Source organism: Pantherophis guttatus, chromosome 4 (assembly GCF_059756535.1).
Source record: "Pantherophis guttatus breed Tessera chromosome 4, ASM5975653v1, whole genome shotgun sequence".
In the NCBI taxonomy this organism is placed as follows: domain Eukaryota; kingdom Metazoa; phylum Chordata; class Lepidosauria; order Squamata; family Colubridae; genus Pantherophis; species Pantherophis guttatus.
Window position 1 is genome coordinate 67,746,925 of NC_142066.1, and position 14,393 is coordinate 67,761,317.

At 35.4% G+C, this 14,393-nt stretch overlaps 1 protein-coding gene across 8 annotated transcripts in view; it reads left to right on the forward strand.

Annotated features, from left to right (window-relative positions):
- TNS3 (tensin 3) overlaps positions 1-14,393 on the forward strand; it is a 203,857-nt gene that overhangs the window by 25,411 nt on the left and 164,053 nt on the right. For 4 of the 8 annotated variants that reach the window (XM_087892365.1, XM_034416437.3, XM_087892366.1 and 1 more), the window contains exon 3: positions 12,351-12,403. The exons of 3 other annotated variants lie outside the window; for them this stretch is intronic. In XM_087892365.1, coding sequence (XP_087748491.1) covers positions 12,351-12,403 — 53 coding nt within the window. Of the gene's footprint in view, positions 1-1,365; positions 1,404-12,350; positions 12,404-14,393 lie in introns of all 8 variants that reach the window. One more of the 8 variants, XM_087892371.1, reaches the window with a different exon arrangement.

A 14,393-nucleotide genomic window follows, 5' to 3' on the forward strand; every position in this document is an offset into this window, starting at 1 on the left:
ATAAAAATTGTGCTCAGTCACAGTAGAATTAGCAACAGATATTTATTTATTTATTTATTTATTTATTTATTTGTTTGTTTGTTTGTTTGTTTGTTTGTTTGTTTGTCATATTTCTATGCTGCTCACTCTCTGAGGACTCTGGGCAGCTTACACCAAAGACAGTATACTAAATAGCATATTGCCTCCTAACAATCTGGGTCTTCATTTTACCCACCTCAGAAGGATGGAAGGCTGAGTCAACCTTGAGCTGGTGAAATTTGATCCGCTGATCTGCTGAACTAGCAGTCAGCTAAAGTAGCTGCAGTACTGCACTCTAACCACTGCGCCACTGTGCATTAATATAATGCACCCACTGCAGAGATATGAGCTGTTTTGCTATAATGCAGAATTATAATACAGAATTTTTTGCTTAGTTTTTGAAGTTTTGTAAAATTGGATAAAAATAATATGCATTTTAAGCCTTATATTTGCTAACACATTGTGGCACGTTGCTGAAACATTCATTCATGACTTTTGATTTCCCGTTAGTGTTCATAAAACACTGTGCAACCATCCTATGATTTTAATAATATGCCAACATTTTCAAATGTGATGGCAGACCAAAGCTTGGGAAAAGTCATGCATTAATATGCGATAGAGAGATCAAGTATAGAATTCTTAACTGTGATAACTAAATCAAACTTTGGTGTATATAGCCTCCTTTATATTATGAAATTTGCCAATTCCTCTACTGTTGGAGAGGAATTTTTATATCTATTATTTACATGCATTATTTGAATCAGCTCTACAAAAAATTCCGTAGTCACTCCAATTATGAATTAACAGAAGCTTTGGAGAAATTTTGTTTTCTTTATTGCTCAGGAACCTCATCTTCTAAATAAGAATTGCAATAAATATACTTTTAAACTGTTTCCTTAAATTCAGTTTCCTGAGTGTTGCAAAAGCAATTTCAGTTTTAGATCAAGTCACATGATTGCATCACTCATGGTCACTTGAGAGTCAATAAGAATTTATGATTCATAATGGCCATCAGGAGCTTCATTGGTTTTTAAATATTGCCCTGGAAATAAATTACAATTCAATTACTCTATTTTTTGATATATGTGAGCACCTAATTCTTCTGAAAGTTATTTAAGGTATACCTCATATAGAACAAAGCACATAGAGAAGTTTTGAAAGGAACTACTTATATGATTATAAGAGAAAGGAAAAATTCCATTGGTTTCTCCTAATTCAAAGAAATGGTTGAACATCTACAGTATTCAGTGAAAGAGAACTTTCGGAATTGAATATACAAGAATAATCTGAGGATACTTTTTGTATATGTGGTATTACCTTGGAGTAATTCCATTTTTTTTTTTTTAGTCTGCAAATATTTCTGTAACAGGAAATGTGAACCAAAGGTAAGGTTTTGTTTTTTTTACATTATTAACAGTGTTAATTCAGATTCAGAAATGTTCATTCCCAAAGGTGTTATGTTTTTTAGCATATCAGTATTTTGAGACTTAACATTCAATCATATTACAAGTTATCTAGGACAATGAATGGAATTAAAGGCAGTAAATTAATACATACATACATACATACATACATACATACATACATACATACATACGAGATAATAATTGCTTTCAAACGTGTCTTGATTTCTTGTAAGCTGCAAGGGAAATCGTTGAACAGGAGAGTGAAAAGTTAAATAAGTGCATTTTGATGCCTGTGTTTAGCAATGTACCTGCAGATGTCTCTTTTTTAATTTGTCAGGTCCTATTTCTGCTTCTGAGATTTTTAAAAATAATATCTTACTTGGAACACAATTTAAAATTAAAGTGGATATTTGTACACACAAAAGATTTTATTCCTACCTAACAATTTTAAGTTTCTTTTAAGACATACCATATAATATTTTTTTCAGTTGTTACTCACTGAAATTAATAATATGGTATATTTAAAAAACAAAGCCAGTTTGGTTTAATGTTTAAGGCACCAAGCTAGAAAGCAGGAGATTGTGAGTTCAAATCCCATCTTAGTCATGAATTCCAGCTGGGTGATCTTGGGCCAGTCACTCTATCTCAGTCCAATGAACCTTACAAAGTTGTTATTGTGGGGACAATAGGAAGAGGAAAGAGGATATTCACCACCTTGACTTATTTGATAAATGAAAAAAAGATATTGTCTTCAAATTCCTGGAAAATTACTCATAACATTCTATTCATGATGATTAGCTGCTTTAATCATTGTGAAGAGAAGGCTAGATAATCTCTGCTGAATATTGATTACACTTTTTAATCTATGTTACATATTATCTATATCCCTTTTTCTCTTCTTGTTACGACACATTCTTATTGTGAAATGTGAGGGTAATTTCAGATTTGTTTGTGAGAACAGAAATATAAAATATTGCTTTTCCCCCCTCCTGGTAAATTACCAATGCAAATTTTCTTGTTTTAGAAACCTCTTTTATCATTAATTGCTTGTAGATAATTTTCAGACATCTAAAATGTAAAGTATAAGAACTGTTTTAGCAAATTTCACTCAGGAGAAAAATCAATGAAATAAAATCTACCATGTCACCAAATGCCCCTTTTTAAAGGACAGAAGGTGTGTGTGTGTGTGTGTGTGTGTGTGTGTGTGTGTGTGTGTGCCTCACAGTCTTGATAACATACACCAGGGGTGTCAAACTGTGGCCTGTGATGTTGTTGGATCCAGTCCATGGGGCCGTTCTGGCTTACCCAGTGCGAAGAGGAAAGATCAGGCCAGCATGGCTTCGGCCCGGTCTACCCAATGAGAAGAGGAAACATGCCAGCAGTCTGGGGAGTGGCGTCAAACACGCCCCTCCTCCCGCCCCGCCCACTTCCGAGGTCAACCACAGCCCTCATGCAGCCCTCAATTTATAGAAATATAAAACACGTTGCTAGTACAATGTAAAATCCTTTGATTGAATTTTAGCTTTAAATTTAATTATAATATTTAGCAATTGACTATTTTCTTATGTTTAAGTGTTTTAGTAAAGATTTTCCAAATATTAATAGCATTTTGTTTTAAATGTACGTATATTATTACAACTTCTGACTTTTAATGTAGAATCATATTTATACTTTGCAATTTAATCATTTTCTTTATTTTTCTCTTTTGGTACATTATAGTTTTATTTTTCTCATTTCTTATATTATAGCTATTCATCTCTCTGATAATCTTTTTAATTTTTTTTAAATAATATGGATGATAGGATCATAGATTTTTTTTTTTTTTTTTAATTTGATTTATATGCCGCCCTTCTCCGAAGACTCAGGGCGGCTTACAATGCGCTAAGCAATAGCCTTCATCCTTTTGTATATTTATACAAAGTCAGCTTATTGCCCCCACAAACTGGGTCCTCATTTCACCTACCTTAGAAAGGATGGAAGGCTGAGTCAACCTTGAGCCTTGGCGAGATTCGAACCCTGCAGTAATTGCAGGCAGCTGGTCTTAATAAGCTTAATAACAGGGTGCCTTAAACCCCTGTAGTACCAAGGCTCTTGTCTTTAGTACCATTCTGATTTAAATAGATTGGTATTTTATTGAATGGAAATAATAGCACTCTTTTCTCTTTTCATCCCACAAAATAGGTTGAAATTACCAGTTTCTACTTTTAAATTTTTTTAAAAAACATCATATTTTCACATTTGTCTTGCAATCATAATTATGTATTTGGTCTTATTGTTGAAACATGTCAGGAATGTTTCAATTAATGTTTTCCAGATGTTCAAATGTTACAAATGATGGTGTGGAGGAAGTAAAATTTTAGCTCAGTTAAGATATAAAGAGTTTCATTATTTCATTTGTGAGGAAGAGAGCAGGTTAGGTTATGAACAATTCTTTGATTACTGCATGTGACTATGGAACATTTTTCTAAAAGAAATGCAATACTGAAAATATTATTGCTGCATTTCATAATACTATAGGAACAAATTGTTGGTACTGATTTTGCAAAATAGGAAAAAGTATATTCATAATAAATTAATTTAAAGATTGGAAGGACAGTATTAAAGTGAAAATTTCAGGATAAATATGTATCCTTAAAAGAGAATTTGGAAACTAAATTCTGGTAATAATTCAGCAGATAATGGCTACAGTTCTTTGCAAACTGTCACCTTTATGCCTGATAACTTTTCATTGGTTAAATTCTACTCTGATAGTCAATATCAATCAGAATAGAGCTGGAAGGGACCCTGGAAGTCTTCTAGTCCAACATTCTGTCCAAGCAGGAGACACTATACTATTTCAGAGACTGGCTGTCCAGTCTTTTCTTAAAAAACTCCAGTGATGAAGCACCTACAACTTCTGAAGGCAAGCTGTTCCACTGGTTAAACAGCAGTTGTCCTGCTAATTCTTTAATTTTCTTTGCTAGATGTTTGTAATCTCTTGTATTGTTTTCAGATTCATTATTGGGTTATTGTGTCGGAGAAGAAAGGGATAGTAATCTGTGGGGTTGATTATTGTGGTAAGGCACTTAGTAACGTCTTTGATTTTTGCTCCAGGGAGACAATATGCCTCCCTAGATTGACTGCCTGGTCTGCAGACTATAGTTTCTGTTCCCCTAAGAATTTAATCTCCTATCACCAATATTCACCTTTTTTCCTAGAGAAGTCTGGAATATTTTTCTTCCTGTCACAGGAATGCTAGGTTGTGCCTCTATTTTAGAAACTATTGATGGATGCTCTATTGTGCATGTCTGCATATTTTCTTCCATGGGGAGGCTATGAAAGCAATTGTTCAGTTCCAGAGAGGCTTCATTGGAGTGGGCTAGGATAGATAATAGATGCTTTGCTCTTGATTGTTGTTTTTTCTAAAAGTGACATGTTTCCATCGGTCTTGCTCTTTAGGTAAATATTTATGGTCACTTTTAACAGAAACTGTTTGTTCCCTGTTGTGTTCAATTTGGGTAAATCAGTTTTCTTCTTCATGTTCATATATGGGTCATTTTTTAAAGAATTTGCTTGCTCCCTATTGTGTTTTATTTTGGTGTAGTCTTCTTGTTTAAATTGGGATTTCTTGCTTTACTCACTGAGTTTCAGAGTAGCTAGAGTTACCACTATGCAAGTCACTATAGTATCAGTCTTTATTTCCATTACTTTTTGTTTGTTTGCTAAAAAGTTAAAAATTTCTAATAATTAAATATATTTCCTGTTGCATAGTGTCAGTTTACAATACTGTTGAGTGTCAAAGTACCTCTTGACAGCATATGGACTGGGGGGGTGAGGGATGGTTGAACGTGAAGCGAGCCAGAAGAATATTCCAGGCAACACCAAAAATGATGACAGGCGACGCCGAAAGTGATGACAATGAGCACGGGTATTGGTGGCGGTGACATGGCTGGGGTAGTTGCGTTAAGGTCACTCAGGTGTTGCTGATGGATGACTAGTGGGTCTCGGTGAGGCAGACTGCGGGCAGGCGGGCGATGCAATTCCAGTGCCTCAGTGGCGATCTGACTAAGCAGCGCGGACAGATGACGTGACAAAGGCACAACTATTACAGCACCTCCGCGGTGAATTCAAACAACAGCTGAGACTAATCGGGAACATGGAAGGAGGTATAAAGCGGGCTTTATTCTGCTCTAGCAGTCTGGCTTTCACCAGATGCTGTCGAGTAACTGACATTAAAACCGGGTTTGCATCATCTGTGTTCTTCTTGGTTTGATTGATTTGCCCGCCGTCAGCATAGGCACTTAGGGAAAGCTGAGAAATAGTTTATAAAAGAAAACTATAATTAAAATTATAAAAGCATATTGTAAAGTGTTAATATATCTGATGGAAACATAATCTAATTCAGCAGCAAATACTAAAATAATAATCATTTTTGACAGTTTAATGGCAAATAATTATTACCTGAGTAATGCCTTCTGGAAAAGCTCCATTTTCCCCATCTTCTGGAATTTATTTTTATTCATTCATTTATTTTTTTTATGTTGCCCATTTCTTCTATATAGTGACTCTGTTCCTCTTATTTCAGATATGAGCCCTGAACATGGGGCCTTTTTTCCCATTGGTTTTATAGGTCAAAGTTAGCATTTGAACTGCAGGCAAAAACTGTTTGATGGCTAAGCAAAGCATGATCTATTGTTGTGAACTCTTTGCCATAACAATTGCAGCCAAACAAAAAACATTCTGGTCTATTGATTTGCTACCACATTGGCTAGATTTATAATGATTTTCAAATTGTGAAATCAGATTTTCTTAAAAGCACTGAAATGTCACAACTATTTTTCAAATTCTGGAATCACATTTCAGCACTTAAAAAAAAAGAAAGAAAAATATTGTAATTTGTTGTTGCCTTTAATCTGGTGAAATGACATCATGCTGATATCACTGAATTTAGGCCTGAAATCACAATTGAAATTAGGTAGACCTTGAGACAGAATTGGATGTTTTTCAGACTGAGGACTATATTTATTTATAAATGGAAAAAATGGATGGTATCAGGACAAAAATCAGCATGAAATTAATTTAACACATATTTGAATACAGCTTACTTTATTTTTGATGTTTCCCCCTTTTTTCTAATAAGGCAGCTTTATTTTTTAAAAATGTATTAGCTGCGTTCCTATGCATTACAGAGTTCTTCTGAAGATTTTGCCTGTGCGTGTACACACTTGCTTTATCTCTTGGTCTCTCTTTTCATATATTTTATTGCCGGTAGTTTACATGGAAACAATAATAATGATTGTGGCATGGTTAGTTGTGCTATGTATTATAACTTTATTCTTTTACTGCTCTTCTTCCTGAAGGAGTCTATTATGTTCTACTATTTGTATTCTATAATTTTGTTTAGGAAATTCAAATTTTCTGCTAAGTTTTTACTGTCATAATGAAAATTGAATCACAAAGATTCATACAAACATTCAATGAATCTTCAAAGGGCATGAGATTTTAAAAAAACAAAGGCAGTCATTAATGTTTAGTCTTTAATACTGAGCTTTTATAGATGTTTGGGAAAAACCAAAAGAGGCATTTATTAACAAACCACAAGGCAGATTTACCAGCCAGAATGAGATTTGCATGAGTCAATCGAATCTTAGAAATACATAGTAAACAAATGGTATTCTAATAGTTAAATAATATCCATAAGAGATGTAACCGTGGAGTAGGGGAATGAGAGGGTTCCCTCTAATTGATTGGAAATGAAATGTGACAGGTACTTCAGTTGCTGAACTTATACAAGTGAACCTATGCATTTCTTTATTTATTAATCAAATTTATACACTGTCAATCTTGTTTTTACTCATATGTTTTTCTGCATATCAACTGTCAAGTATGTAACATAACAATAACAATTGTTACAGAAAAAGTAGACATGTTGTCAAAGAGAAAAGCTTTGGTCACTTTCAAACAAGAGATACAATTCCAAAGCAGGAATTTTATTCCAGGTTCATGATTCATTTTTCTATACCACAAATTTGATATTATAAATATCTGCAAAACTGGAAGAATTGTATAGATTTCCAGCCTTTGCCAATTATATCATGGTGAGCATGAATATATTCTGTTTATAATCCTATTTGAGTCTTTTGACAGAGTACAGTTTTTATTTGTAGCAGAGTAATGCCATCTTGTGGTCTGCACAGAGCCTTAGATTTTCTTTTAAGTTGCAGAGTTGAGTAATTCTTCCATGATTTCCTGAATCACTGATAGATTGCATATTATAAAATCTTCAGTTTGAAGGCAGTGAAAACATTTCTCATTCAGAAAAAGTTTTAGAGACTTTGAAGCTGAGCAATGCCACTTCCTGCATATAAAGAAATAAATGTACATATAGTATGTTCTTTGAGAAATGCATGGACTTTTCTTTTTGGTATTATGGGGAAGATGTTCTAAAATACCGTTTGAGAAATGTGTTTGTTCATATGAAACTTTATGTGAAACTGGATACACTGAAACAATCTAACATGTTATTTTATAGTGCCATCTATGAGATATTCATAATGTATATTCTGCCCCTTTTACATCAATACTTGATCTGGCAATACTTACATAAACTTTTTTTCAGATTGTATATTGTTTATTACTGAGATTTTAGCAAAATACCGTGCAACAACCATGAAAATTGGACATTAATTAGTGTAAGATCTCCCAAAGTTGTAGCATGCATTTTTATACCAACTATTGCAATGACTTTCACTGCATTATTCTATCTTTATTTAATAGTTGTTTTTAACCATTTTCAGTTATATTTTCTATCTCTGGCTTTTAACTATAATAAACATTCATTCATTCTTATATTTTCTTATAATTCCCTAAAAGGAATATACAGGTGAAAAATCTTGATTTTCTATGGCTTCAAATTTTAGGGGAAATTGGCATATCTCACCTTACTTGAATCCCCCTCCCTCACAGAGCTAAGAAAAATGATAAATGATAAACAAGCGTCCAGGCTGACATATGCACTTTCTGCAGAGCAAAAGTACATGCAGAAATATTGCATACCTTACTTGCAATTAATAGAGTTATTCAGAAATAGAGTGATGCTGAACTCAGTTGTGACTGACTGATGCTAGCTAAAGCACAGAAGTCAGTAGCAGTCTGTTGCAGAGTGTCATTCTCCTGAGGCTAGAGATTGAAATAGAGATAGGGATATGATAGGCACTATTATCATGTTGCCAATATATTTGAAATTGAGAAGACATTTTATTGCCGCTTTCAAAAAATAGCTAAAAATCACTGTAGACCCACCATAGACCACTAGGTCTAGTCAATCACAAAACTTATAGTTTTATGAGTGAAAACTAATGACATTGCCCCTTGTCCTTCACACACACACAACACACCCCAGCCACCATCTCCACAGTTCACTATTACTGTAGCTTAGCTTCGCCTTCCTTCTGAGGATAACATTTCTAAACATTTCTAAAAGAGGAAAAAAGTACTGTGGTTGTAGAATTTGGGGCTGAGAAATATTTTTATAAATAACCAGGAAGCTAAATATTGACCTTATTTCTTTCTTTTTAAATTTGTCCATCAAAACAAAACAAAAGAAAACCTTAGAATATTGTCAGTAAAATAGGGAATCTTGTAGTCTGCATGGTAGGTATTCCTCAGGCACTATACCCACATACCATAGTTTTTTGGTTGAATTTTAGAGTTTAGAAGGAATTTTTAAAGGCCTGGATAGGTAGAAAAGAAATTCTACTGTCAAATTCTATGATATAAGCCATCGCTTCTTTTTAGAGTTCTTGTATTTTCTAAATTGCTAAATTTAGAATTTACAGGCTAGTTAGTACATCATACCCAGATTTTTTATGGGGTGCTTAGTTGATAAAATCTACTAAAGGTTGTCAATTGTGCTGAAGAATTCTTCATTTCTTCATGGGATTATGGATATTTAGTTTGGATAATTCTGGAATTCTAATTTTGTATAATATTTATTTATTTATGTGCATGTGGATGTGCACAGATGGAGAAGAGAGGGAGGGAGGGAAGGAGAGATTTACCATTCTTCATTCTCAGATAAGAAAAACAGACTTCATTGCAATGGATACTTCTCACAGGAATGGGACATCTTGCCGTGGCCACTTCATCCTTGGACACCTAGTTCCGGCCAACTCTCCATGGAAACAACTCACCGTGAGCCTGAGCCTTCCACTCTGGTTTCCAAAGCTGGCCTGATTTAAGGGAAGTGAAAGTTCCCACCAGCCCACATTCTTTCTATGAAGGCTTCTGCTCCTTGGTTTCCAGCATCCCCCCACAAAAGGTGGACTAAGAGGGAGTTATTGTTCTATATGCACACGCACACGCACACACATGCAGACATACACACAGAGACATATAGAGAGAAACCATTCCAAACTTGGGGACTTTTATCGTGTTTGAGTTGGCAAGCTGCCAATAATCCCAGGGCTTGAGGAAAGGACCTCTCCTTTGGTGTGTTGCACTGGAACTTGACAGCTCCCAGGTGGGCAAGCAGGGATGGTGACAGGGTGACTCTCTCCCGACAGCCATCGCTGTAAAAGCTGTTCCTCCTGAAGCATCCAGCCCAATGGAACAATGACTTCCACTTAGTCCCCCTTTGGCCATCAGGGGCGTGTCACCCTGTCATCATCTCTACTTATCCTTATGCCTGGGAGCAGTCAGGGTCCAGTGTAGCATTCCAAAGGAGAGGTCCTTCCCCCAAGCACAATTGGCACGTTTCCAGCTCAGTTGCACATAAAGGTCTCCAACTCAGAATGGTGTGTGTGTGTAATATTGACTCTTGCTTAGCCTGCCTTTTCCGGGGAATGCTGGAAAATGAGGTGAGGAAACTTTTGAGAAGAAATGAGGGCTTTGGAAACCAGAGCGGAAAGCCAGGCTTGCAATGAGTTTACCAGGGTGAGTTTGCCAGAGTGGGTTGGCCAGGGTGAGATGCCCCACAGTGAGGTGATGGCGATACGGTGGTGGCATGATATAGTGGTGGCACGGTATGGTGGTGGCACAAGATGGTGGTGGCAAATTTGCAGCAGAGAGTTGTCCTAGACCCACATCAGTGGACTCAGAAAAGACTAATGGAATAGTTTTGTACATTAATCCATTAATTAAACCTGAAATTATAACTGAATGATAAACATGATAGATACTGGAACTTTGTGGGGGCTGTTTGGATCTCAGGAGGATTTTCTTTCCAAAGGACAAATGCTGCTACAGAGAAGTTGCCATATCAGAGTCCAAATAGATAAGATTGTTTAATCAAAGGTATCCATAACATGCAGATCCTACAAGTTTGAATTAACTGGATAGATACTATGGGAGTCGGCAGTCTCTCAAATAACCAGGCCTTATTTTGTGTAGGACTTTATTGAAGAGGTAACAATCAGTACCTTGACTCTCCCCCAGAAGCAAATGGGCAATGTTTTTCATTTATTTCTTTTCTGGGATGTATGTATATATGTGTATATATGCATGCATGTATGCATGCTTGCTTGCTTTATCTGTCTGTCTGTCTGTCTGTCTGTCTGTCTGTCTGTCTGTCTGTCTATCTATCAGTGGTGGGTTTCAAACTTTTTTACTACTGGTTCTGTGGGCATGGCTTGGTGGGCGTGGTGTGGCTTCGTGGGCGTGGCTTGGGCATGGCAGGGGAAGGATACTGTAAAATCTCCATTCCCACCCCACTCCAGGGGTAGGTTACTGCAAAATCCCCATTTCCTCCCAATAAGATGGGACTTGGGAGGTAGAGAATAGATGGGGGCAGGGCCAGTCAGAATTTTTACTACTGTTTCTCTGAACTATTCAAAATTTCTGCTACGGTTTTCCAGAACTGGTCAGAACTTCCTGTAACCCATCTCTGCTATCTATCTATCTATCTATCTATCTATCTATCTATCTATCTATCTACCTACCTACCTACCTACCTACCTACCTACCTACCTACCCATCCATCCAAAGGACGACTATTCTATTTCTTTTTTATTTCTTTCTACAAAATTTGTTAGGATGGAGTATTTAATGATTTTATAAAGGACATAAAATTTCCAGTATGGGTGTTCATTTGTGTGTGAATAATTAATACAATGTTTTGTGATGGAATACTCATACAGTGGACCAGTTATCCCTCAAAATAATTTCTGAAACCTAATGTCTTATCACACATTTAACACACTTTTAGTAGAACAGATACTAAACTGCAACAATGTTCAAAATATGCTGTTTTGTGAATTAAATATTCCATTCCCAAAATGGTATGTCTGCATATAGTACATATTAATTAAACATTCTGCCCATAGAGACAAACTATGATTTTAATGAAATCTAGGTAAATTTGCTTATCAAAAGAATAATATGCTATTATTTATTTAAAATAAACTATATATAGCTGTTATGCTTGAAGTAGTTTTAAAGAATAAACTTATTTTTTTCTGAGTTTGGTTGAAAATAAGTCTATCATTAGATTAATTTTGCTTGGTGCATTCTTTATTAAGGCTCAAATACTTTTTGTGATGTAATTAAATAAACATTGAAATGTGAGTATTTAATCATATATAGTGACAAGAAGGATAAGAGATAGATTGCAATTTTACAACCAATAACATTATTTAAAGAGTATTATAATAAAGAAGCTACTTTCATGAAATAGTTTCCATCAGATCAATTGTGATGGCTCTACATGCAGTTTGTTACTGAGATGGCTCTCAGTCCATTGAAGCTGATCAATTCGGTTAGTCTGAAATCAGATTTCTGAATTATTTTAAAAAGCTACTAAATGTAGTTTCAACTGTTGTCAGACATTAACAGTAAAATACTTGTCTTGTTCAAAACAATAGAAATTATATTTAAAACTTATGCAAATAAATTACATAGGATTTCTTGTGACAGAAAAATTGTTCATACTTTGCTTATTTTTATTTCCAGGGTTCCAGCAGTTTTTTAAGAAATTCATTTCTCTGTTGTGACAAAATATTTGAGTAAGTCTTTTCTGAATACTTCTCTCTTATTTATAATGCCAGAGAGAAAAAGTTAAAGTACATATTTGACAACACTTGAACATTTGTTAGCAAACATTATACTAAGCTAGCATTCTATGATTCTATAGCCAGAATTAGAATTTCCTATACTAAGTAGTTTCTGCTGTGATATATCCTCTTAAGAACTGACAAAACTGTTTGGCAGCTATTGAACTCTGGATATAAGGGGCAGAGTGTTAAATATATTTAAAATAAATGTAATTCACATAACTTAATAATTCATGTAACTTAATTTTATTTTTATTGTTGTTTTAACTATTTAGTAATGTCTGACTTTATGGGCAAGTGCTCTCCATGCTACCTGTCAAGCACAATTTCTTTCAGTTGTCAGATGTTCAATTTTGTATCAGATTTGATGTTATCAAGCCATTATTCTTTATTTCCTTGCCTCTTCTTCTTGTTCCACTAACCATTGTCATTATCTTTGTTTTCCTGATGTTAAGATACAATCCTACTTTTTCCACTTTAACCCTTGATAGTCCAGATTATTTTTTCTAGGTCTTCCTTATTTTCAGCCAATAGTTTGTATAATCTGCATACCTCAAATTATGCATGGTTCTTCCTCCAATCTTTATTCCAACATCAGGCAGATCCGAATCTAATTTCTGCATGATCACTTCACATACAGATTGAACAAAAAAGCTGGTAAAATATATTTCCCTTACTGATTCTGAACCATTCAGAATCAGTAAGGGAAATGTCTTTATGTCACCATAAAGTGTTTTCACTGTTGCCTCCTGATCAGTGTAAGGTAGTGGTTCTCAACCTTCCTAATGCCGCGACCCATTAATACAGTTCCTCATGTTGTGGTGACCCCCAACCAGGGGTGGGTTCTAAATTTTTTTACTATCAGTTCTGTGGGCGTGGCTTACTTTGTGGGTGTGGCTTGGAGGTCATGTGACTGGGTGGGTGTGGCTAGCTGGTCATGTGACCGGGTGGCCATGGCTATGTGTATAGGGACTACTCAGAGGGCTAAAAAAAAGTCATTTCTGACAGATCCTCGCACTTTTGACTGGTCCTCACACTTATGACCATCCTCACATTTATGCCTGTGCAGCATTCCTAACAACCATGTCACTCATTTCACAACTGCTTCTCTTCACCGTGGTGATAAGATAGGGCAAAAAATGTAAAATGTGAGGACAGTCGTAAATTTGAGGACTGGTCAAAAGTGCAAGAACCAGTCAAAAATAACTTTTTCAGCCCTTTGAGTAGTCCATGTGCACAAAAGGACTACCCAGAGGGCTGAAAAAAGTGATTTCTGACAGGTCCTCGCACTTTTGACCGGTCTTCGCACTTATGACTGGTCATCATGCCCATTGTAGCATTCTTAACAACCTTGTCACTCATTTCAGAACTGCTTCTCTTCACCATGGTGACAAGATAGGGCAAAAACGTAAAATGTGAGGACATTCGTAAGTTCGAGGACTGGTCAAAAGTACGAGGACCAGTCAAAAATAACTTTTTCAGCCTTCTGAGTAGTCCATATGCATAAAAGGATACAGCAATAGAGAGGGATGAAGGAAGGGAAGGGAAATTAGAGTAGGAGTGAGGGTAAGGGAGGGAGGAAGACAGGAGGAGAAGGAGAAAGGAAGAGGAAGTAGGAAGGAGAAGAAGAGGGGGAAAGAGAAAGTAAGAAGGAAAGAAAAGAGAGAGGTGGTAGGTTTGAGGAGAAAGATTGCTGTACAATAAAAAAGATGAAAGGGAAGAAAACCAACCCCAAACAAATATAAAGATATTAAGATAAAGAATGAATTGTTAAACTTTAAAGAATAAAAGAGAATAAATATGAATAAATAGCAATAATTAGAAACACACATACAAACATGCAATGTATTTTCTTTGAACAAAGTATTTGGCCGGTTCACAAATTTAAACAGTATTTAGTCATTTCAATTAAATTTACAATTTCTATATTTCCTTTTTGCCA